The sequence below is a fragment of the Sorex araneus genome, chromosome 5 (assembly GCF_027595985.1).
Source record: "Sorex araneus isolate mSorAra2 chromosome 5, mSorAra2.pri, whole genome shotgun sequence".
Classification (NCBI taxonomy): domain Eukaryota; kingdom Metazoa; phylum Chordata; class Mammalia; order Eulipotyphla; family Soricidae; genus Sorex; species Sorex araneus.
The window spans coordinates 117782958-117807621 of NC_073306.1; the positions used below are offsets into that span (position 1 = coordinate 117782958).

The 24664-nt window shown below is 53.7% G+C and overlaps 1 protein-coding gene across 2 annotated transcripts in view; it reads left to right on the forward strand.

Annotated features, from left to right (window-relative positions):
* The window catches only part of ZNF341 (zinc finger protein 341), a 39660-nt gene continuing 14996 nt past the window's right edge, over positions 1-24664 (forward strand). Inside the window, exons 1-9 of one of the 2 annotated variants that reach the window (XM_055138782.1) lie at positions 1-176; positions 4191-4301; positions 5411-5607; positions 8704-8853; positions 10982-11233; positions 14333-14528; positions 15972-16062; positions 17155-17348; positions 19113-19303. In XM_055138782.1, coding sequence (XP_054994757.1) covers positions 146-176; positions 4191-4301; positions 5411-5607; positions 8704-8853; positions 10982-11233; positions 14333-14528; positions 15972-16062; positions 17155-17348; positions 19113-19303 — 1413 coding nt within the window. In that variant the 5' untranslated portion in view covers positions 1-145. Of the gene's footprint in view, positions 177-4190; positions 4302-5410; positions 5608-8703; positions 8854-10981; positions 11234-14332; positions 14529-15971; positions 16063-17154; positions 17349-19112; positions 19304-24664 lie in introns of those variants that run through there. The other variant, XM_055138785.1, reaches the window with a different exon arrangement.

Genomic DNA, 24664 nt, shown 5'->3' on the forward strand with positions numbered 1-24664 from the left:
TGAGAGGGAAGGCGCCCGGGGAGGCGAGCGGGTGCCCTGGGGTCGCGGCGGCGGCTCCCGGGCGCCCCCTGGCGGCCCCGGACCGCGCCCGCCGCGGCTCCCACAATGCTCGCGTAGCCGCGGCTCCCTCGGCGGCGGCTCCAAGATGGCGCAGGCGATCTTCGAGGCCCTGGAGGGTGAGCGGCGGCGGGGCCGGGGGAGGCGCGGCTGTTCCGCGGCGCGCCCCCTCCCGCCGCGGGCTCGCAGCGCCGGGCCCAGGGCGCGCGGCGGCCGCGGGGCGGAGGGCGCCGGGGCGGGAACAGCCGCGGGGCGGGAGGGGCGCGCGCAGGAACAGCCGCGGAGCCCGGGCCTGGCCGGGCCGGGAGGGCCCGCGGGAGGGGGCGCGGGGGCCGGAACAGCCGGGCGCGCGGCCGCGGGCACCCGGGGCCCGCCGACCCCAGCCCCTGCGGGGGCCTGCACTTGCACTGGGGGCCTGGAGGGAAGCAGCGGGGCCATGGGGCCGGGACGGGCCTGGACCGGCTGCACCCACTGGACCGGGAGGTGGCCAGGCCTGCCCACAAAGAGCAGGTGTTGGGAGCCGCCGCTGTGGCCAATCACGTGCAGACGGGGAAGGGGTGGACGCCGCCTGGGGCGCTCGGTCAGGCCCGGGTCACCGAGCGAGCCGGAGCATCCAACGCTGGGGGTCCAGAGGAATTGCCCTGTGGTCTGCAGGATCCTGGCGTGGGAGCGGGCGCGGGGCACTGTGGGCTTTGGAGACAGCCAGCCAGGACCCCCTCTGTGCACCTGCTGGGTCTGCAGAGGAAGCCTTAGCGACTGTCCAAGTAGATGCTGCGGGTGGGGGTGGGTGCAGACCCAAGGAACGTCCTTGGAGGAATGTGACGAGGTGACTGATGAGCGTGCACCCGAAGAAAAGTAGGCCAGACTAGTAGATGTGACTATGACTTTGAGGCAGGTCTCCGCTGTGTCCACTGCACAAAGGATCCGAATTCTCACCGTGACACCGCGGCGTACCCTTTTGCGCATCCAGGGCTAGTTTCAGGACGGCATTCTTTTTTCGGATTTTAAGGCGCCAGGGGGTCATGCTCAGGACTCACTCCTGGCTCTGCCCAGGGTTCTGGCAGTGCCCAGGGGACCCTGTGCGGTCCTGGGAGTGGAAGGCAGGCTGCTTTCAAGGTAATCTTCCTTCCTGGGGGGACTTTCCAGATCCAGTTTCAGGAACTTTGGACCACACAGTGTCCCTGCCCCATAGCCTGGTACTAAGTAGTACAACTAGTGATTGTTGAAATGATAGAATCAGGGACCAGAGAGATAGCAGAAGAGACAGGGCGTTTGTGTTGCATGTGGCCTTTGTTTGAGGTTGGCCTTTGTTTGATCTGGCATCCTGAAGCACCAAGACTGGTTATTCCTGAACACAAAGTCTAAATAGTTCTCGAGAACCACAGCGTATGACCCTGGTCCTCCATATTACCCCCCAAAAGAAATTTTAGAAGAAGTGTAAAAGTTACAGAGAAGTAGTATTGTGAGTAAGGCACTTGCCTTACATACAGCTGACCCGGATTTGATCCCCATGTAGTCCCCCAAACCCTGCCAGGGGTGATCCCTGAGCACTACTGGGTGTGACCCCCAAACAAACAAAATACCAAGCTGGTGTTAGTGCAGGGATGTGTGAGAAGGGGGTGCGCTGGAAGCAAAAGGCTCTCTACTTTCTGCTTGAGATTTCTCAAGTGTTTGAGTTTGTGTTTTCTTTCTGGCTTTCGGGCCACAACTGGGTGGTGCTCAGGGGCTTCCTAGCTCAGCATCTAGGGGTTGTACCTGTCGGTGCTCAGAGGATCATGTGGTGCCAGGGATTGAGCTCAGGCTTCACATGCAAAGCCTGTACTCCAGCCCTCTAAGCCATCTCAGCCCTCAGCATTTGAGTTTTTATTAGAAGAAACGTTTCTGTGGGGCTGGAGAGATAGTGCAGTGGGTAGGGTACTGGCATTGCATGTGGCTGACATGGGTTTGATTCCTGGCACCCCATATGGTTCCCCAAATCTGCCAGGAGTATCTCCGAGCACAGAGCCAGGAGTAAGCCCTGAATACTACCAGTTGTGGGGGGAGAGAGAGAGAGAGAGAGAGAGAGAGAGAGAGAGAGAGGAGAGAGAGAGAGAGAGAGAGAGAGAGAGAGAGAGAGAGAGAGAGAGAGAGAGAGAGAGAGAGAGAGAGAGAGAGGAGAGAAAAACAGTTCCTAACACACCATAGTGTAATGCATACACAACTAGGAGAAGGGTGACAGAACTTTGGGAATCTGTGGGCACGGCACATGCAAAGCCCTGGGGACAGAGAGGTCACCAGCAAGTCACGGGAACTTTATGTGAGTAAACTGCTAGAGATGGGGATTCTGAACTTCCGTCTAAGTGGAGCTAAGAAAGAATTTTTTGGAGGAGTAACAGTGAGTAGGGGCTCTGCTGTGTGTGTGTGTGGGGGGGGGGTCATGGGGTCCTGTGTGGTGCTAGAGATCCCACTGGCACTGACCACATTCGAGGCGAGCACTTTACCTCTATACTTCTCTTTGGCCAATTGGGAATTTTTTTTTTCTGTAGATTTCTTGCAGTTGTTTACGGGGTACTTGGATGACTGGAAAACATGGAAGTAGTTGACTTTTCAAGAAAACAGAGATGCAGAGCATATAAGCATATGGGGGACCATATGGGATGCCAGGGATCAAACTCAGGTTGGTGGCGTGCAAGGCAAATGCCCCTACCTGCTGTGCTCTTGCTCCGGCCCCACCAGGCAGCTTTTCAGGAAGCTTCCCAGGGGGCCTGAGAGATATTGCAGGGGTGAAGGCATTTGCCTTGCATGTGGCCAACCCAGGTTTGGTACCCAGCACTGTGTATGGTTGTCTGAGCACTGCCTGGGGCGATCCTAAGAACAACTGGGTGTGGTCAGAAAATCAAACCAAATCAAAACCAAAAAAACCCTTCCTCAAACTTCTTGTTTGGTCGGTGAATTTGTGGAGATTTAGGGGAGAATGATGTGCTTAGAGGAGGCAGGGAGTCTGCATCCTTTTCCCATACCTTGCCCTCTGCCTCTCCCTGACTGTTCCTGAGTTTTATCCCTTGTAAGTGTTGTAAGAGAAGTTCACTTAAGCACACCAAGACAAAGTTTGTGGTGGGAAAATAAGAAGGTTTTATTTACCGGTGTGCTGAGTCCAGACAGCGCGGGTATCTGAGCACATCAGCAGGGAATAGTGGCCTCACGAGCCATTTCTGCAAATGCATCTCGGTTCAGGCTCCGTATTCTGGGTTAGCATTGTGGAGGCGCACCTACATCAGGGCATAAGTACAGCTGTGACATGGGGGCTGCAGCACAGCAAGGCCATTGTTAAGAGAAGGGGTTGCCTTCGTAATTACATCAAGGGAGGTTTAGCAAGGTCCTTTACAACAAGGAAATCAGGCAGGAGGTTTTGTGGTTAACAAACTAAGTTCTGAATCACATATTACATAATAGTCAGCTACTCTCATTCAGAGAGCGGATATTCTGGCTGGTCTGCGAAGGGAAGGTTCCATACTGGAGGACCCAGGCCACTGTTGTACAACCTTAGAAAATTAAAAAAGAAAAAAGAGGAGCTGGAGCGATAGCACAGTGGGTAGGGCACTTGCCTTGCACGCGGCCGACCTGGGATCATCGATTCCCAGCATCCCATATGGTCCCCTGAGCATCACCAGGGGTAATTCCTGAGTGCAGAGCCAGGAGTGACCCCTGTGCATCGCCGGGTGTGACCCAAAAAGAGCAAAAAAAAAAAAAAAAGACCGGACTGGAGAGATCGCACAACTGGTAGGGCGCTTGCCTTGCATGTAGCTGAGCTGGGTTCAGTCCCTGCATCCCATATGGTCCTCTGAGCATTACAAGGAGAGATTCCTGAGTGTAAAGCCAGGAGTAACCCCTGAGCATCACCAAATGGGGCTCAAAACCAAAAATAAGATCTTGGGGCTGGTGAGATCATGCATGCAGGGAGTAAGGTGCTTGCCTTGCAGACACTTTGCGGCCACAGTCTTGGGATCTGTTGCGGTGGCAGTGGGGGAGAATGTGTATCAGGGCCCCGCCAGCCGCCTCAGCCACATGGGCCTTGCAGTGGGTTTGGGTTTTAAGGGCAACACCACTGCTGAATGCTGGGCCCTGCTTCAGAGCAGCTGCGTTTCCTTTTTCAGGAATGGACAACCAGACTGTCCTGGCTGTCCAGTCATTGTTGGATGGCCAAGGAGCAGTCCCTGACCCCACGGGCCAGAGCGTGAGTGCCCCCCCCACCATCCAGCCACTGGGTGAGTATGTGCTTGCCTTCTCTGGCAGGAAGGGTCAGGTGGTTCCCGTGGAAGAGAAGTGGTGCTCACAAGCAGCACGGGAGCACATTGTCCACTTTGGTCCCCAGGGATTGCCCCTGGGCGTCTCTGGACATCTGTAGTGTCTGAGCCTTTCCCCCTTCTTCCCAGCTTCGTCACTCTGGAGGGAAAGAAGTAGAACTCGTCTCATGTTTCTTCTTTTCTTTTTTGAAATTTTGGAGCCATTCCTAGCTATGCTCAGAGGCCCCTCCCCTCCTGGTGCTTAGAGGTTACCTCTGGTGGTGCTCAGGGCACCCTGTGGTGCCAGAGATTGCACTCAGACCCGTTCTACCAATTGAGCTATCTCGTCGGCCGCTATATACTTCGTTTTAAGAGGAAGTTGCTGGGGCCAGAGTGATAAGACAGCAGGTAGGGCACTTGCCTTACCATCCCAGGTTTGATCTTGGGCATCCCATAGAGTCCCCTGAGCCCCACCAGGAGTAATTCCTGAGTGCGGAACCAGGAGTAACCCCTGAGCATCTCCAGGTGTGGCCCCAAACCCCTGCCCCCTCCCCTCCAGGAAAGAGGAAGTTGCAGGTACAGTGTGCCCCTGGTACTGTCCCATTGGCCAGAATTTAGATACATGATATGTCTTCCTCCAAAGAAGTCTGGGAAACGTAACCTTTCACTAGATGGCCATATTTCCCATTCATATTTATAGTGCTGTTTAAGAGGCTCTGCACTCAGGAGTTACTCCTGGCGGTCCTCGGGGGACCATATGGGATGTCACAGATCGAGCCTGGGTCGGCTTCGTGCAAGACAAATGCCCAACCTGCTATACTATCGCTCCGGGCCCATACTTTATTACTTCATTGATTTCTAATTTTTCCATCCTTAGGTGAGTATGGTCTGACCCTTCCTGCAGGTGTCTGTGTAGTTCTAAAAGCCTCTAGGACACCAGCCTTGTCACTGACCTCCCGTGGGTCCCAGAGCATTGATGGATCGGCCGTTTCTGTGGGCTGCTTCTCCCTGGGACGCACCTTCTCATTTATCCACTCTCGCTTTTTTTCTGCTCTCCCCCCGCCCCCCCGCCCTGCTCTCGTGCCCCCTAGACGATGAGGATGTCTTTCTCTGTGGGAAGTGTAAGAAGCAGTTCAACTCACTGCCAGCGTTTATGACCCACAAGCGGGAGCAATGCCAGGGGAGTGCCCCACCGCTGGCCACCGTCTCACTGGCCACCAACAGCATCTACACGCCATCCGCGGCCCCCGCAGCGCTCCAGCAGGCCCCGCCTCCTGCCAATCGCCAGGTACTCATCCATCCCTTCATCATTCCTCCATTCCTCCATGCCGGGGACAGGCTCCGGGTGGTGCAGCGAGGTCCCGAGCACCAAGCCCTGCCCTCACAAAGTTGGTTGAGAGAACAGGATCCAAACTAAGGTTTCAGCAGATGCTGTTGGCAGGATGTGGCATGCACATGCCAGGACAGACGTGCAGGTCTTACCTTCTGGCTTACGGTGCTTGGGGAAGGGCTTTGGACAAGGCGACCTGAGAGCAGAGACCTAAGCGGTGAAGGAGTTTGGGGGAGAGTTTTCTTTTTTCCTTTTTTTTGCAATGTGCTCCTCCTCCCCCCACCTCTATGGCCAACACTTTCTCTCTCTCATTCTCTCTCTCTCTCTCTCTCTCCCTCCTTTTCTTTTTTTTTTTTCTTTTTGGGTCACACCCAGCAATCCACAGGGGTTACTCCTGGCTCTGCACTAGGAATTACCCCTGGCGGTACTCAGGGGACCATATGGGATGCTGGGAACCGATCCCAGGTCGGCCGCGTGCAAGGCAAATGCCCTACCCGCTGTGCTATCACTCTAGCCCCACTCTCTTTTTCTAAGAAGACGGTCAGCAAGTGTACAGGGAAGGGCAAGAGATGATCAAGTCAGAGATGGAGCAGCACGTGTGGGCCTGGTGCTTTGATTTTGAGGGAGGGGGATCCATTGGTGGGTTTGAGCAGAGGCAAGATAGAGTTGGGTTTCTTCCTTAAAAAGGTCTCTGGTTGGGGCTGGAGCAATAGCACAGCAGGTAGGACGCTTGCCTTGCATGCAACTGACTCAGGTTTGATTCCCAGCATCCCATATGGTCCCCCAAGCACTGCCAGGAGTAACTCCTGAGTGCATGAATCAGGAATAACCCCTGTGTATCGCCGGGTGTGACCCAAAAAGCCAAAAAAATGGTCTCTGGTTGCTATAATTTTTTCTTTTTTCTCTGTTTTTTTTTGGGGGGGGGATCACACTGGGTGGTACTCAGGGCTTCCTCTTGGTTCTGCATTCAGGGATCACTCCAGGCAGTCTCAGGGGACCCTATGGGATGCCAGGTATCTAACCTGTGTTGGCTGTATCCAAGCCCTACCTACTGTAGTCTCACCAGCTCCTGCTGTACCTTTTTGTTTTGTTTTGTTTTGTTTGTGAGCAACCGCAGTGATGCTCAGGGCTTACTCCTGGCTCTGCACTCAGGGATCACTCCAGGAGTGGGAGCTCAGGGGGTCTTATGGGATGCCAAAGACCGTCTGTGTCCAAGGCAAGCATCTTGCCTGCTTTATGAATTCTCCAGCCCTCAGTGCTGAAATTTAGATAATAGATTCTGATGGACCTCCTGGCTTTCTCACTAGACTCTCCAAAATCTATTGTCTGATATTTTAACTGGGCTGAGCACACGCTTTACATGCCGGAGGCCCCTATTCAATCCCCAGCACTACACAGTACCCTGAGCACCACTGGGTGTGCCCTCCAACTTTAAAAAAAAAAAAAAAGCACAAAAATTGTTTTCTGCAAGGCCAGAGATATGACCCCATGGAAAAGCACCTGACTTGCACAGGCAAAGTATAGTTTCAATTCCTGGCACCACATGGCCACAGGGTGTGGCCCCAAAACAAAAGCGAAAAAGGAATAAAAAATAAATCATGGTACTGAGTGCAGGTCGCCTGACCAGGGTGGAGGGGCAAATATTTTGCAGACAGAACTTGCAGCTGGAGCTAGTGGCCAGATTGATGTCGGGGTGAGGCCAAGAGGAGTGAGGGTTGAGGCCAGAGGTAGGGGGTTGGCATTAATGGAAACCCGAGGGAGATTCAGAAGTTCAGCTGCACACACTAGGTTTGGGATCCCCACTGGGCTGTTCAGTGGTGGCTGGAACTGCAGCGGAGCTCAGGTGAGCGGCTGAGGCAGAGGGTCCTCGCACCGCCTGGGTGGGGGCTCCGAGAGCGACTCGAGGAAGCTCCCAAGGACTCGGGAGGGAAGCCAGGCCCAAGTGTTGAACTTCCCTCTGGCTTTCCCTTGTCTCCTTGTTCCTTTGAAGCATTAGCTTCACACCAGAAAGATGGGGCTGGAGGGATTGGGACACTCTGTGGGCATGGCCTGAGTTTACTTCAGAACAAGAACATGTTTCCTGTGTGGGAGTCCCGAAGTTTTATTCCTGAGTACCCGTGGGTTGGCTTCTCAGCATGGCCAGTTGTGGCCCCAACACCAACAAACCAAAACAGAAACTCTTAAGAGGATAGAATCTATTTAGGCTCTAATTTGATTCTCCCCCCACCCCCACCTCCCTGCAGTACCAGTTACCTGCTCCGGTATATTCGATTCCAGACTGAGCTATTGTTTCTTCCCTCCCAGTGAAAGGCCCTGAGGGAGGTTATTCATGGTCCTTGCTCTTTGACATGAGTCTGTACAGGACTCTTCTGTTTGTGGGCTCCCTCTGGCATATGTGCTTTTCTGAGTTGGATACCAAGGTGTCTTTTTTTTTTTTTGGTTTTTGGGTCACACCTGGCGAAGCACAGGGGTTACTCCTGGCTCTGCACTCAGGATTTACCCCTGGCAGTGCTCAGGGGACCATATGGGATGCTGGGATTTGAACCCGGGTCGGCCGCGTGCAAGGCAAACGCCCTACCCGCTATGCTATCACTCCAGCCCCAATACCAAGGTGGCTTATTGGGTGCTGGAGAGATGGTACAGTGGGTAGGGCGCTTGCATGTGGCCCACCTGAGTGCAGAGCCTGGAGAAATCCAGGAGGAGCATCGCTGGGTATGGCCCCCAAACAAACAAGAAACAAGGTATCTCATTGTTGGCCCTTAGAGTTTGTGTCTTTGAACGAGGTTGCCACTTATGCAAGAAACAAGAAACAAGGTATCTCATTGTTGGGCCTTAGAGTTTGTGTCTTGGAACGAGGTTGCCACTTATTCTCCTCATTGAGGGAGGAAATAGAGATTCAGAGAGGTGGAGTGACTTGCCTGGGGTCGCACAGCAGGGAGCCACAGAGGTGCCCGTGGAATCCAGAAACTAGACCTTTTGTGTCACGCCTTTGACTTCTTTCCAAGAGCCTCTGACATTTCCTTCCTGACTTCCTGTCTGTGTGCCTCTGTCCAGATCTCCACGTACATCACCGTGCCCCCGTCTCCCCTGATTCAGACTCTGGTGCAAGGGAACATCTTGGTGAGCGATGACGTGCTCATGTCTGCCATGTCCGCCTTCACCTCGATGGACCAGCCCATGCCCCAAGGGCCTCCACCTGTGCAGGTAAGCAGGGGGCCACCGTCTCATTCCCACCCTGCGTGCTGGCACCTTGCAGGCTCAGAGACTTGAGGAAAGACGGGGGACTCGGCCTTAGCTTGCCTCCTGGGGGACGACTGTCCTCCTCATCAGGGCCGCCCTGGTTCAGCTGGGATCCAGAACATGACTTGGGGTTTCAGCACCTCAGTTAGTCAAACGTAATTCCTATTATTATCTTTTCTAAAAGAATAAGAAAAGGGTGCCAGGGGGCTGGAGCGATAGCACAGAGGGTAGGGTGTTTGCCTTGCATGCGGCTGACCCAGGTTCGATTCCCAGCATCCCATATGGTCCCCTGAGCACTGCCAGAGGTAATTCCTGAGTGCAGAGCCAGGAGTGACCCCTGTGCATCGCTGGGTGTGACCCAAAAAGCAAAAAAAGAAAAGAAAAAAGAAAAGGGTGCCAGAGGAAAAGTACAGGAGGCAAGACGCTTGGCTTGCTTTGCGTGTGACCACGGCCACTGCAATCCTGACTCGGGTCGCTGGGCCACGGTGGCTTCCCTGAGCACTGCCAGGAGTCACCCCTGAGCACAGTAGCCACTGAGCAGCAGCGGGTGTGGCCCAAAAACCTCAAAGATTTATGTAAAATAAAAATGTCAAAGCATTCTTGGGGGCTAGAGCAATGGTGCAGTGGGTAGGGCATTTGCTCTGCGTGCAGCCGACCCGGCTTCAATCCCTGGCATCCCGTAAGGTCATCCCGCCTTGCTAGGAGTAAGCCCTGAGTCCAGAGCAAGGAGTGGCCCCTGAGCACCGCCAGGTGAGGCCCAAACTCGCCCTCCACTCCCAATTTTTTTTAAAGCATTCCTCACTACATGGGTTTGATAGTAGAAACTAATTAAGTAGTCTCTGCATTTAAGACAAAGGTAGAAAAGGTGTTCCTGGGACCATCGAGATCATTTACTGGGCTGAGCACATGCTCTGCTTGCTGGAGGCTCAGCTTCAGTTCCCGAAAATGGAAGGAACTGATTTCAATTCAAAAGTATCTTGTCACCCAGCACCACTGGGGGGGCAACACCTGAGTCCCATCAAGTGTGGCCCAGCCCCCTCCCACCGTTGTCCCCCTCCCTCCCACTAAGTACTCCACTGACTCAGAGCAGTGGAGTTCTTGCTTTGCATGCAGAGGCCCTGAGACCAGCCCAGATCCCCGGGGGATAACTCAGCCCCAGTGGTCCCCAGAAGCTGTCAGACCAGCTCTCCTGGGAGTGGCGCCCCACATATGCATAGCACCGAAGTGTTCCAACGTTCATGAGGAAAGCATGAGAAATTACATGAAAGAAGAGTTTCCCGAAATGCCTATTAGGGCTAGAGCCACAATATGGCAGGTAAGACTCTTGCCTTGCATGCAGTTGCCCCGGGTTCTGTATCCAGCACCTCATATGGTCCCCAAGTCCTGCCGGGAGTAACGCCTGAGCATTGCTGGTATGCCCCCAAACCAAACCAAACCAAACAAAAACAAACAAATAAAACCTTGGGAAATCAGTCACTCAACCACCGCATCGCTCTTCACCCAAAGAAAATAATACTAAAAGTTTGGTGTCTGGCCTTCCTGGTCTTTGAATGCAAAGAGGAATATGAACAGTTATTTTGTTTTTGGTTTTGCTTTTGGGCCACACCCAGCGGTGCTTGTGGCTGACTCCTGGCTCTGTGCTCAAGGGTCACTCTGGGCTGGCTTGGGGGACTGGTCTTAGGGATTGAAACTGGGTTGGCTGCAACATGCAAGGTAAGTACCCAACCCACTATACAGTTGCTCTGGCCCTGAAACAGCTTTTTATATTACTATGTTTATTTGTTTAAAAGGTGTGTCTATCTAAATGGGTCATCATATGCATTGTGTTAAAACTTGCTCTTTTTGGGGGGTGGAGTGGGGTGGCTCAACAAAATGTTGGTCATCAGGTGACTTTTCTTTTTTCTTTTTGGGCCACACCTGTCTGACTTCTGGTGTGGCCAATACTTCTGGCTCTGTGCTCAGGGATTACTCCTGGCAAGACTCGGGGGACCCCATAGGATGCCAGGGATAAAACCAGGGTCGGCGGCACGAGAGGCAAGAGCCCTCCCCACTGCCCCCTCTCTCGGCCTTAACTTTGCTTTTCTAATTTCAGAGCAGCCTGAACATGCATTCTGCGCCCAGCTACCTCACCCAGGCTCCGCCGGCCCCTCCGCCTCCTCCGCCACTGCCCCCGCCACCCCCTCCACAGCCCCCGCCCCCACCACCTCAGAGCCTGGGTCCCCCAGGGCGAACCAACCCTGGTGGGAATGGCGTGGTGGAAGTGTACAATACCGCGGCACCCCTACCTGGGAATGCAACAGTGGAGATCCAGGCACTGGGAATGCAGCCCTACCCATCTCTGGAGGTGAGTGGGACCTGGTGCGGAGGGGGCTGGGACATAACTGGTCCTGGTCATCATGAGTAACCTTGACTGCAAGCTGGGCGTGGCCGGAGATGCTGCTCAGAGGGGACAAAAGCAGACCTGATGGCTACTCTCACAGAATCCTCCCTCATGGTGAGAGGATGTGAACCAAACACATCCCCTCTGAAAGTGGAAATGCGGATGCGGAGAGGGTGGTACAGAGTAGAGATGCAGAACTGCCCTTCGGGCGTGCTTAGGGAGAACTGTCAGGAATGCCTGTCTTTTAGGGATAGGATTTTATTTATTTGTTTAAATTATTATTATTTTTGGGTTTTGGGTCACACCTGGCAATGCTCAGGGGTTACTCCTGGCTCCGCACCCTGGAATTACTCCTGACAGCACTTAGAGGACCATACAGGATATCGGGGATGGAACCCAGGTCCGCCGTGTGCAAGACAAACACCTTGCACTATGCTGTTTGCTCTGGCCCTAGGCGGGCAGGGTTTTAAATAACGATCTGCACGAGTCTCTCTTGCATTAACCAGTGCGGTGTGACTGTGCAAGAAATAGCCACAGAGACTCAGTGGCGACTGGCCCAAAAGTGTTTGTGATCCTCACATAACCAGCTTAGCCGAGCGCTGATCCAGGCCACACTCGCCCACGTATGTAGGTGTAGGTGGCTTGCTGGTGGCTGTGAGCGAGTGGGCGCCCTGTGCTGCCCAGGCGTCTCTCCTGTGCTCAAGGCTGTGAGCGTGGCCGTGGGTGGGGCCAGTGGGCGCCCCGGTGTTGTCCCGAGCCTCCCTCCTGTTCTCGCAGTAAGAAGGCAGGAGCGCCCGGGTCCCCTTGACACGGAGGCTTGGCAGTCACATGCAGGCTTCTGAGTCGTCAGAGCCAGAGGCCAGGCCAGTGGGGACGACATGGACCCGGAAGGAGGAGCCCCTCGCAGTGGGAAGAGGCGCCAAGGCACGCTGCGGCGGGCACGGGGACGAGGCACGGTGAAAAATTGCTGAGGCCACTGTGTAACTTGGGTGCCGTACGTGCCGTGCTGAGCCCTGCTGAGGAGCTCTGAGCGTGGGCACCTTCCCTCCAGTCTCTCAAGGGACATTCCCCGAGGCAGTGGTGGCGGAGATCCCTGTGTGCATGGTAGGTCCTGTTTGCCCAGACTCACCCTAGGAAATGGCCATAGCCCATGTCAGGGTAGTATCTGTCTGTCTGTTGGCCATATGGGTAAATTGCCCCACATGGTATCACGTGCTCGCCGGGGAGGGCACAGCAAGCCTCCCTCTGGACTGGGTTCTATTTCAAAAGGAACCAAAGCCGGCAAAGGGATGAGGGTGGCCCGGTGGGCAGAGATGGCCTCGCATGGGGCAGGCTGCCTTCTTTCTTTTTTTTTTTTTTGTTTTTGGGTCACACCCAGCAATCCACAGGGGTTACTCCTGGCTCTGCACTCAGGAATTACTCCTGGCGGTGCTCAGGGGACCATATGGGATGCTGGGATTAGAACCCAGGTCAGCTGCGTGCAAGGCAAATGCCCTACCCGCTGTGCTATCGCTCCAGCCCCTGCCTTCTTTATTTCTGCATGGACCCTGGGGCTTTCTGAGGGCAGAACCGGGCTTTGAGGGCTCGTCTTTACTGGGCGTACTTTGCACCTCGCTGCGTCCAGGGCCCTCCGGCCTCCGTTTGCGCTCTCTGAGACAGGATCTCCCCTGCCAGAGCTGGTGCGAGGACAGGGGCTAACCCTGGCGCAGTCACGGCTCTGCCCAGGGGTGACGTGAACGATAGAACCCACTCACGGGGCAAGAGAAGCGAGCCCAGTGTGGGTGGGCGGGCGGGCACTGGCTTTAGCATGCGGCCACTGCTGCCATTTGGCCTGGGCGCTTCTGTGGTGGCTGTTCAGCTGCCCAGTCTTCCCAGGGCTGATGGGCAGAGGTCACAAGCCTGCCTGCTCTCCAGGACAGGTCCCCCCTCCTTCCTGCCACACAGATTGCCACCAATACTTCTGTGACGCAGGCAGAAGCCAGTCTGAACCAAGTTGGTCGGGGGTCAGGAGTGTGGAATAAATAAATAGATTAAAAAATAAAATAAAAAGAAGAAAGAGAAACAAAACCAAAAAGGAAGGTGATGTTTCGCTGCCTGCCCTGCGTGTGAGGGGAGCCCAGAGGGCGTGGGAGTGAGGCCAGGTCTGGTGGCTGCCCCTGCTGGCTCCATATCTCCCCTGCTAAAGTGAGGTCGCGTCCTCAGCACCCACGATTGAGTGCCCACTCTGTGCCGAGCAGGGGTCTGGGACTGGAGCATTTAATTAAAAGCAGAGTAAAAGCCCTTGCCTTCATAAAGATACAAGTTACACAGGGGAGACTGGGCTGTGATTTATTTTGGGAGGGAGGCGCAGGGGAGGGTACACCCAGGCCCGCACAGGGCTTATCCCTGATTCTGCGCTCAGGGATCATCCCTGGTGGTGCTGGGGCACCCTATGGGGTGCTGGGAATTGAATTTGGGCTGCCGTGTGCCAGAGAAACACTCTGGCCCCTGGAATGTGACCGAGGCTGGCCCAGGGAGCCGGCATGTGAATAGATGGATGGACGGTGCACAGTGTTGCTGGAATTCCAGTGGCTCGGGATTCCTTTGGCAGTATCCTGTTGCTTCCCAGTTGAGTTCCCAGTTGAGGGGCCTCCTGAGGGGTCTTCTAGCATGCCTGGGGACACCGGGGGTGAGCTCACAGACCCTTCTGGCTTCCTGACTGTTACTACCTAACGCTAACCTTGTAACAGCAGTAACAACAGGCAGGCTTCCTCTGTGGGGCATAGCTCTCAGCTCTTCCCGCTGAATCCCCCCGGGAAGGGGTAACTGTGACACCATTTCATAGATGTGTCAGCTGGGGCAGAGAAGTCAAGACTTGTCCACAGTCCCTCAGGCAGCTGTGGCTGCCTCCCTCCTGCTGGCTCCATGAAGTTCCCAGCGGCCCCAAAATGACAGGGACGATGACCACGGAGGCAGGGGGTGGCTGGAATCTGCCGGGCCGTGGGAGGGTGCTGCTGTGGGCGTGGGGAAGCCCTTGTCCTGCTGTCCCAGGGCTCTGTCCTTAAATGTGCGCGGTTCTTCCAGGTGCCAAACCAGTGTGTGGAGGCGCCGGTGTACCCTGCGCCACCCGTGTACAGCCCCGGCAAACAGGGATTCAAACCAAAAGGACCAAACCCTGCTGCCCCCATGACCGGTACTCCAGGAACCGCAGTGGCTGCCTTTGACTCCTCGCCAGTGCTGAAGACCCGGCGGGCCAAGGGGACCAGCGGACTCCAAGAAGGTGTGCCCGCAGCTTGCCACCCACATCTTTCTTTCTTTCTGAGCCACACGGTCATGCTCAGGGGTTACTCCTGCTCAGCACTCAGGATTCACCCTGGTGGTCTTTGGGGGGGCCATTGGGGATGCTGGGGACCCAGCTCGGGTTGGCTGCAAGCAAGGCCAGCCCCTTTCCTGCTGTACTGTCTCTCATGCACCAATTAGAGGTATCTTAGCTTCCAGACTCTTACTTAGCTCTCATTGGCCAACACTTGGTCACAGGACCATGTGTCGCTGCCAAGGAAACTGGCAAGTGCCTTAGTGAGGAATATTTTGAAAAAGATTTGTGAGGAAAGAAGGGGAGAATGGATACTGACGTTTACCCCCCTTTGGAGATGCTAGGTTAGAGGTTGGGGGAAAGCTTAGGAAGTGGTGCTAGGGGCTGGCGCGATAGTACAGCAGGTAGGGCACTTGTCTTGCACACAGCCAACCTGAGTTCAGTCCTCGCTCCACATGTAGCCTCCTGGGCCCAGAAGGAGTGATTCCTGAGTTGCAGAGCCAGGAATAAGCCCTGAGCACCTCCAGGTGTGGACCCCAAACAAATAAACAGACAAAGTGGCTAGAGGGGGAGTGATAGCACAGCGGGTAGGGCGTTTGCCTTGCTCACGGCCAACCTGGGTTCGATTCTCAGCATCCCATATGGTCCCCTGAGCACCGCCAGGAGTAATTCCTGAGTGCGTGAGCCAGGAGTAACCCCTGTGCATCGCCGGGTGTGACCCAAAGGAAAAAAAAAAAAGTGGCAATAGGAGGTGAGAACAGAAACTGCAGAAGCTCTCCGGTTAGCCCCGCTGCCTTCCTCTCAGAGACTCAGGATGAGCATGTGTGCGGCTGTAGCCGGCACTTAGGAGCCAGCACTGTCGCTTGGGATTTCTCTGCCCCCGTGACAGGGAAAGAGGGAGAAACAGCTCGGTGGGAGGAGGAACAGGATGCTGTGATGGGGACTGGGAGGAAAGCTGGGAAATGCTGGCCACTGACCATCTGGGGATAGAAGGAAAGGACTCCTAGGTCTTGAAGGGTTCAGCCTTCCAGGCCAGGGTTGGACCATGCGTGACTTTAGCAAGGAGTCCAGCCAGATTGGAGAGATGAAGATGACAGGAAGCAGAGGATGCAGTGCCCCGGGGACTCAGCAGTCAGGCTTGAGCCTTGGGCCGGGGAACCTTTTAGAGGTTGCCCTGTTCTCCCACCCTGAGCATGTCCCAGCTCTGCATGCCAGGTGGGGTGCATGTGTGTGTTTCTGCTCCCTGTCTGTGATATCCCACCCTCCAGGGTGGGGCTGTTAGCCCTGGGTCCCTGGGTAAGGTGGCTGCACGTGGTTCTGGGTTGGAGAACAACCCAGAACAACCCTCTGTTGTGCCCAGTATCACCTACTGTCCCCCCACCCCCCACCCCACCCCACCCTGTCTTTCAGCTGCAGGGAAGCCAAAGGCGCAGAAACTCAAGTGCTCATACTGTGACAAGTCATTCACCAAGAACTTCGACCTGCAGCAGCACATCCGAAGGTACTGGGCATGGGGGCAGGTGGCTCCGGGGGGCCTTCACAGTGGACACAGATCGTTCTTCTCAGCCCCTTCACCTGGTGGGACCAGGCCAGCCTGCCAGGGCCTGTCAGAGCCTGGTGCTGTGTTCTGGGCTGGGGGTATTTCAGCCTCTGCTCTCCAGAGCACTCTGGGGCCGGGAATACTGTCCAGGCAGCCACAGGGCCATGTGGAGGTCTCTGGCCTGCTGTGATTACAGGCCCTGCCCCCTCCCCGTGTGATTCTGCTCATCCCAAGGACACTCACAGTTTCTCTCCTCCAGTGGGGATGGGGGTGTCTAGGTTAGTGCATCTCAGGAGTGGACCTGGTTGAGTCTTGAGATTCTTGCTACTTTGTGGCTAGAGCAGTGAAAAGCACTGTAAGATAGTGGAAACAGTGACTCTTTCCAGTTTTAGTCTATTCTTACATATGACTTTACATTTTAAGGCCTTACATGCAGCTGAGCCCAATTTGGTCTCTGGTACTGCTTATGGTGCCCTGAGCACCACCAGGAGTGATCCCCAAACACAGAGATGCGAGTAGCCCCAAGTGCTGCTGAATATGATCAAAGAGCTAAAAACAACAACAACAACAACCTCAACAAAAACCCCAACAGACCAAATAGGCCCAGAGAGATAGTATGCTTGCCTTGCATGCGTCCAGACCAGGTTCAATCCATAGCACCCGATCTGGTCCTCCAGGCCCCACCAGAGTGACCCCTGAGTACAGAGTGACCCCTAAGTACAGAGCCAGGAGCGATCTCTGAGCCCACCAGATGCAGCCCCAAAACCAAATAAAAGCCCAAATAGTGGGAGTTGCTGTCTGAACGGGTTCAGACAACTAGGAAGTGTTTTATCCCATGATCGGAAGGAGCCAGAGCAGGGAGGCGGCAGGACTGGTGGATCCCACAGCTCCGGGACGTCTCCTGGGGCCTCAGTCTGCCTGTCGCTGGTCTGTCTGCAGCAGGGGGCTTGTCACCGTGGCAGCCTGGGGGCCAGCCACCTCTGGAGCCTGAGCCTGGGCCTCCATGGTGGCCGGGGCTGGGGGGCTGCGAGTGAGTGGGCTTCTTCCCCACAGCCACACTGGCGAGAAGCCCTTCCAGTGCATCGCCTGCGGGCGCGCCTTTGCCCAGAAGTCCAATGTCAAGAAGCACATGCAGACCCACAAGGTGTGGCCCCCGGGGCGCAGCGGGGGCACCGTCTCCCGGAACTCCGTCACCGTCCAGGTCATGGCTCTGAACCCCAGCAGTCAGGAGGATGATGAAAGCACTGGTAGGTCGAAACAGCGGGGAGGGGGAACACACTGTCCTGAGCCTCTTCCACGGCTTCCCGGAGGGACGCCTGCTGCTTAGCTGTGTGACTGCTGGCAGCCTCCTTGGCCTCTCTGGGCTCCCTTCTCCTGCATTGGTAAAATGAAGCATGGGATGATGAGAGGGAAGACAGAAACCCCACCCGGGCCGAGTCACTAGCATCTTCCCCAGGCATCACTCAGAACCTGAGTCTCTAGTGGAGCCTGGGGGCTGCCTGGGCATCCATGTGCAGGAGATCACTGCAGACATCTCCTCCGTGGATGGGACTCTGGAACCCGTCTGGCCTCACAGGCTGCGGCCCCCAAAGTCCTTTCTCCCTGAGAGGGGTCTCATCGGTGCCATTAGTTCCTGAGCTTACGGTCCTGGTCTTGGCTTAATGCGTCTCCTGCATGCAGGTTGAAGACTGCTGAGATCTAGACACTGACCAACAAAATGTAATATGAGCTATGTATGTATTTCCCTGTCTTCAAATAGTTACAGAAAACAGGAGCCAGACTAATAGTACATCAGATTGGGCGCTGACCTTGCACACAGCTGACTCAGGTTTAATCCCGGCATCCTGAATGGTCCCCAAGCCCAGCCAATAGTGATCCCTGAGCACAGAGCCAGGAGTCAGCCCTAAATACTGCTCAGGTGTAACCCCATTCTCCCCCCAAAATGTTGCAGAAAACCATTTTTTTTTTTTTTTTTTTGCTTTTTGGGTCACACCCAGTGATGCACAGGGCTTACTCCTGGCTCTGCACTCAGGAATTACTTCTGGCGGTGCTCAGGGGACCATATGGGATGCTGGGATTCGAACTTGGGTCGGCCGCATGCAAGGCAAACGCCCTACCCGCTGTGCTATCACTCCAGCCCCGAAAACTGGTTTTTTTTTAAAGTGTAATTTTGTTCATACATTTTACTTAACTCAACACAATAATATTTTAGCATGATAAGTATTAAAATGGGGTTGTTTACGTTCTGTGGTGGTGGTGCTAGGGATTGAGTGTTCAGATTGCGCTTTGCCACCAAGCCACCTGTCCTGTTTATTATCTTATTTATTAATTTGCCACTTGTTTTCATATTTTTTTCTCATTCTAACTCCTCAGAAAACCCGGTGTATTTTTTATGCATGACACTTCTGTTTCCCAAAGTGAACAATCCCTGTACTGCTGTCACCCCGTTGCTCATCGATTTGCTTAAGCGGACACCAGTAACGTCTCCATTGTGGGACTTGACACTTCTGTATTTGAACTGGCCCCATTTCTGGTTGCCACATGTGGCTCGTGGTCAGCGTGTTGGGCAGCGTAGGGCCAGCGCTCCTGTCCTCCCGAGTGTCTGACCCTGCTGTGGGACTGGCCTCCCGAGGGCTCCTGAGCTCCTTGTCTTTGGAAGCTCCTTGCAGCGACAAGGGCTGGGCCATTTAGCACCCACTTACGGCACCCGACAGGGCGTGGGTGGGCCCCTTGTCCCCGTGAGAGTTTGGGGAGGTGGCTGAGCAGGTGGCTGTGACTAGAAGCAGGAGCTGAGGGGGCGTGATGAGCGCAGAGTCGTGTTTGGCACTTCTCAGTCTGAGGGGAGGGCCAGGCGCGGGCTAAGCAGTCACTGTTTTTCGGGGGGGGGGGGCGTGGCAGCAGTTCCATGTTCTCCCATCGAGGCGGTACGCGCCAGCTGCAGGTGGGGGGGTGGCGGGGCCCTTCCCGGAGCGCCTGCCTCTCGCCCTGACTCTTCCTCGGCCTCTCCCCAGGGCTGAGCCAGAGCCTGGCCAGCGCCCCGCAGCCCCCAGCCCTGCAGGCAGCGAGTGAGGAGGAGGGGGACGAGCTGGAGACCAAGCAGGTGGTCCTCATCGACAGCTCCTACCTGTGTCAGTTCTGCCCCAACAAGTTCAACACCTACTTCCAGCTCAAGTCCCACATGACCCAGCATAAGAACGAGCAGGTAGGTGGGGCGGCGCACCATGATCCTAGTCTAGGCCAAAGGGGGCACGTGGGGGCCGTTGTTGCTCTGAGCTCGTGCCAGGCTTCCTTCTCGTCTCTCTGCAGGGACCCTGGCTTACTCGGCCACGGTGCCAGGAGGCCGAGGGAGAGGCCTGGCTCTCGGGAGCCATAGGGAGAAGCCCATGCAGGACAGGTTCTTCTTTTGTGTTGTGTGTTTGGGCCACATCTAGTCCGCTCCCGTGCTTGGGCATTATTCCTAGCAGAGTTCAGGAGCATGCGCGGTGGTGATGAGAAGCAGACTGAGGACTCTTGCATGCACAGCATGTGTTCGCCCGGTGAGCTAGCAGCTCTCCAGCCCAGGGAACGAGCTTAATACCCCGGGATCTAGTGTATAAAAGCCTACCAATGGGAATCTAGGACTATTATTAACTTTATTTTTAAAAAATTGTGATAGAACTTACATACCATCATATTCATTCCCTCTCCTTTTTTTTTTTTTTTTTTTTTGGTAGTGTGGGATTTAGGCCACACTCAGCTATGCTTAGGGACCACTCCTGGCTCTGTGCTCAGGTATCACTCCTGGCAGTGCTGGGTACCATGTGTGGTGCTGGCGGTCAAATGGGGTCAGCCACATGTAAGGCAAGCACTTTAACTCTTGCTATCTCTCTAGCCCCAAAATCACCTTATGAAAATGTAAACTGCCATGCATTTTTTTTGTTTGTTTGTTTTGCTTTTTGGGTCACACCCAGCGATGCTCAGGGGTCACTCCTGGCTTTGCACTCAGGAATCACTCCTGGTGGTGCTTGGGAGACCATATGGGATGCCAGGGATCAAACCAAGGCAAACACCCTACCCGCTGTGCTATTGCTCCGGCCCCAAGATTTTAAAATATTCATAAATGTGAGCAAGCAGCACTACTATCTTAAGTCAGAATATTTTTACCAACTAGAAAGGAACTCTCCCTAAGAAAAGTCATTCTCGGGGGCCGGAGCGATAGCACAGTGGGTAGGGCGTTTGCCTTACACGCGGCCGACCCGGGTTCGATCCCCGGCATCCCATATGGTCCCCCAAGCACTGCCAGGAGTAATTCCTGAGTGCAAAGCCAGGAGTAACCCCTGAGCATCGCTGGGTGTGACCCAAAAAGCAAAAAAAAAAAAAAAAAAAAAGAAAAGTCATTCTCCTATTCCCCTGGTACCTGGGAATCAGTCTTTCTTCTCTCTCTCTCACTGGATTTGTCTCTTCTGGATATTTACTATATTTGAAATTTTATGCTATGTGACTTTTTGTGTCTGGCTACTTTCACTTAGAGTTCTTTCTTTCCTTTTTCTCCTTTCTTTTGTTTTTATTTTTTCTTTTGGGGCCACATCTGGCAGTGGTCAGGGTTTATTCCTGACTCTGTGCTCAGGAATCACTCCTAGCGTGCTCGGGGCATGGGGTGCTGGGGATTGAACTCGGGTTGGCCACTTGCAACACAAGTGCTCTACCTTGCTGTACTATCTAGCCCCTCTTTCCTTCCTTTCATTCTTTCCCCTTCCTTCCTTCCTTCCTTCCTTCCTTCCTTCCTTCCTTCCTTCCTTCCTTCCTTCCTTCCTTCCTTCCTTCCTTCCTTCCTTTCTCTCTCTCTCTCTTTCTTTCTTTCTTTCTTTCTTTCTTTCTTTCTTTCTTTCTTTCTTTCTTTCTTTCTTTCTTTCTTTCTCTTTCCTCCTTTCTTTCTCTCTCTTTCTTTTTACTTTATTTATTTATTTATTTGTTTGTTTTTTGGGTCACACCCGGCAATGCACAAGGGTTACTCCTGGCTCTGCACTCAGGAATTACTCCTGGCGGTGCTCGGGGGACCATATGGGATGCTGGGATTTGAACCTGGGTTGGCCGCGTGCAAGGCAAGTGCCCTACCTGCTGTGCTATTGCTCCAGCCCCTCTCTCTTTCTTTTTATATTTTATTTTATTGTTTTTAGGCCACACTTGTTGGCAATGCTCAGGGTTTACTCCTGGTGGCCTCAGGGGACCACATAGGGTGCCAGGTCAGCCATGTGCAAGGCAAGTGTCTGCCTGCTGTACTGTCACTCCAACAATCTTTCTTCTCTCTTTCTTTCTTTCATCAAATGTAGGGCCTCATACATGCAAGGCAAGCACTCTACTGCTGAACTACCTCTCCAGCTCTCACAGGAAGTTTTGGGGGGAAGAGCCTAGCAGTGCTCAAGGAGCACCATTTGGTTCTAGGGATCAAGCCAGTGCCTCCCACATGCAAATCATGGACTCATCTTTTTGAGCTGTTTCCCTAGCCCCTCATAGGAAGTTTGTTTTTGGTTTTTGGTGTTTTGTTTGCTTGTTTTTGGGCCACACCCAGTGGTGCTCAGGGCTTATTCCTAGCCCTGTGCTCAAGGAGCACTCTTGGTGGGCTCAGCACCATATGAGGGGCTGGGAATTGAACCAGGGTTGGCTGTGTGCAAGGCAAGCACTCTACCCACTGTACTATTGCTCCAGCCCTTCTCATAGGAAGTTTTAACCAAATTCTATATTCAGATGTTTGAGTTTGTGGCTCAGTTGTAGAGCACATGCGTCACACATGGGAAATCCTGGATCCAATCCAGTATCTCTCTTTCTGTCGTACACACACATACACACACACACAACCTACAAGTTTTTTATGAGTATTTTCTCCTGTCTCTATTTTTTAACTATATAACATGTATAGTTTTTAGACCACAGCTGTGCTTAGGGCTTACTCAGTGGTTACTGCTGGTAATGCTCAGGGAACAGTGAACCAGGTTCATTGTGGTGCTGGCATTGAACCAGGCTTGGCTACATGCAAGGCAAGTGCCATAACCCCTATGCTATCTTTTTGACCCTCCAAAGCATGACCTTCTTTTTTTCTTTTTCTTTCTTTTTTGGGTCACACTCATTGATGCACTCAGGCTTTGCACTCAAGAATTACTCCTGGGGGTGCTTGGGGGACCATATGGGATGCCGGGAATTGAACTTGGGTTGGCTACCGCAAGGCAAAGACCCTACCCGCTGTGCTATTGCTCCAGTCCCAACATAACTTTCTTCTTTTTGTTTTAAATTCTTTTTATTTTAATTAATCATCGTGAGATACAGTTACAGACTTACAAATTTTTGTGATTACATTTCAAACAATGTTTGAATACCTATCCCTCCACCAGTACCCATTCTCCACCACCAATGTTCCCAGTGTCCCTCCTGCCACCCCCACCCCTTCCCACCCCCAGCCTCTGTGGCAGATACATCCCCTCTTACTCTCTCTCTCTTTTTTGGTGTTAAGGTTTGTAACATAGGCACCAAGCAGCCATCATGTTTGGTCCATAGCCTGCTTTCAGTACGCATCTGCCATCCCGAGTAATCCCTCCAACCATCATTTGCTTAGTGGTCTCTTCTCCATCCCACCTGCCTTTTCTCCCAGCACACGAGATTGGCTTCCAAACCATGGGGCCACCCTCCTGGCCTTTGTCTCTACTGTCCCTAGGTATTATTCTCCTATTATCCAACATAACTTGCAATGGCTGTGTCGAGTAGGTGTTCTAGCAACTGATCCACATTCTCAGCTGACAGGATTTTTTCCCCCAAGCCTTCTTTTGTTGGGCCTGAGAAATAGCCCAATGGGCTGACCACATGCTTTGGTTCCAGGAGGCCAGGCTCTATCCTGGGCACCGCATGGCCCCACAGACACCACCAGCAGCAAGCTCCAGGCACGGAGTGGGAGTGGTCTCTGAGCACCACCAGGTGTGGCCCGAAAAACTAAAAGAGGAAAAAAAAAAACTGCCTTATTGATGGACCTTTATTTCCTGAGTTTTCCCATAACCAGCAAAACTGTGGTGGGCATCATTGACAACAAGTTCTTTGTCTGCATCTCTGCCTTTTTCCCTTATGGAAAGCGGGGAAACTGCAGTTAGGGGTCACAGAAAACACTGAGTTCAGCTGACCTAAGTAATTAGGACGTTTGTCATCTCATATAACAAGAAAACCTGAGCGAGGGCAGCTGCAGGCTAAGCTGGTGGCTTCAGTCCAGAGTCACAGGCCCTGCCTCCCTCTATCTCTGTCTCCCAGTTGGTGCAGTTTACTCTCCTCGGTGGCAGTTTCTCTTTCTGGGTGACACTCTTTCCAGGGACACTGTCACCCACGAGCAATAGGAGCTGGCTGGCTTTTCTGTCTCTCTCTCTTTTTTTTTAATTGAGTCACCATGAGAACAGTTACAAAGCTTTCCAGTCTAAGTCTCAGTCATACAATGATCAAACACCCACCCCCTCACCAGTGCACACCTTCCACCACCAAGAGCCCCAGTAGACCCCCCAGCCCACCCCTCCCCCCGCCTATGTGGCAAATGATTTCCACCTTATTCTCTCTCTGCTTTGATCACATTCAATATTTCGACAAAAGATCCACCATTATTATTTGGAATTTTCCCCAACATTCAGACCTGCCAAAAAGGCATCATTACATAATTTGTTTTCTATTGCTGATATGAAGAGCATTTTGGATTTCTGATATTTTAGTAATAAGTCTGGAGGGATTTCTGCCAAAAGCCGCTGGGTTCTGAGATTGTTTTGTGTGCCTCTGGGGTCATGGCCATTAAGGAGCCAGGAGCCGTTTGTGGGTGGCAACTCGGGGCCTCGTTGGAGTGGGGAGAGGGTCCGGTTCCACCCCCCATGCCGTGAGGCCCCATGTATCATGTCACTGCAGTCTCATGTCTGGCTGTCCAATAGGCTCTGAAAAGGTGGCAGCCACTGTGCCGCCAGGGAGAAAAGGCAGAAGGGACAAACACCTTTTCCCACCTGGGGTGGCACGGCACTGTAGTTTAATGCTCAGTCTAGATGCATTTTTGCCAAAAGCCGCTGGGTTCAGTTTATGTGCCTCTGGGATCATGGCCATTCAGGAGCCAGGAGCCTTTTGTGGGTGGCAACTCGAGGGTTTTTCTGTCTTTTTTAAGGAGTCTTTCCCAGAAACCTTCCATGCATCCACCATTGATCAGAGCAGCACCCGAGTTTTGGAATGTGTTGCTATTCCACAGAGAGCGAAACACCAAGTGGTTAGAGTTTTATTTACCTCCTATCACAGAGCGTCCTTCAGTAGAGGCAACTCCAGCTTCTTCTGCCTTTCTGCTCTGCTGTCTTACCAGGAACGTTCAGCCTCAGGGGTGCAGGATGACTACCATACCTTCAGCTGGACAAATGCCCAAAGCAGAGGAGGGCGAGCAGGATCCTTTTGCCCTTTACTTCCGGGAATGATTGTTCTCCGGTGTATTGCCTACCTATGTATCATTGGCAAGAAAAGGTTCACAGGACCCAAGCCATAGTACAGCAAGTCGGGCACTTGCCTTGCACCTGGCCAACCAGGGTTCAATCCC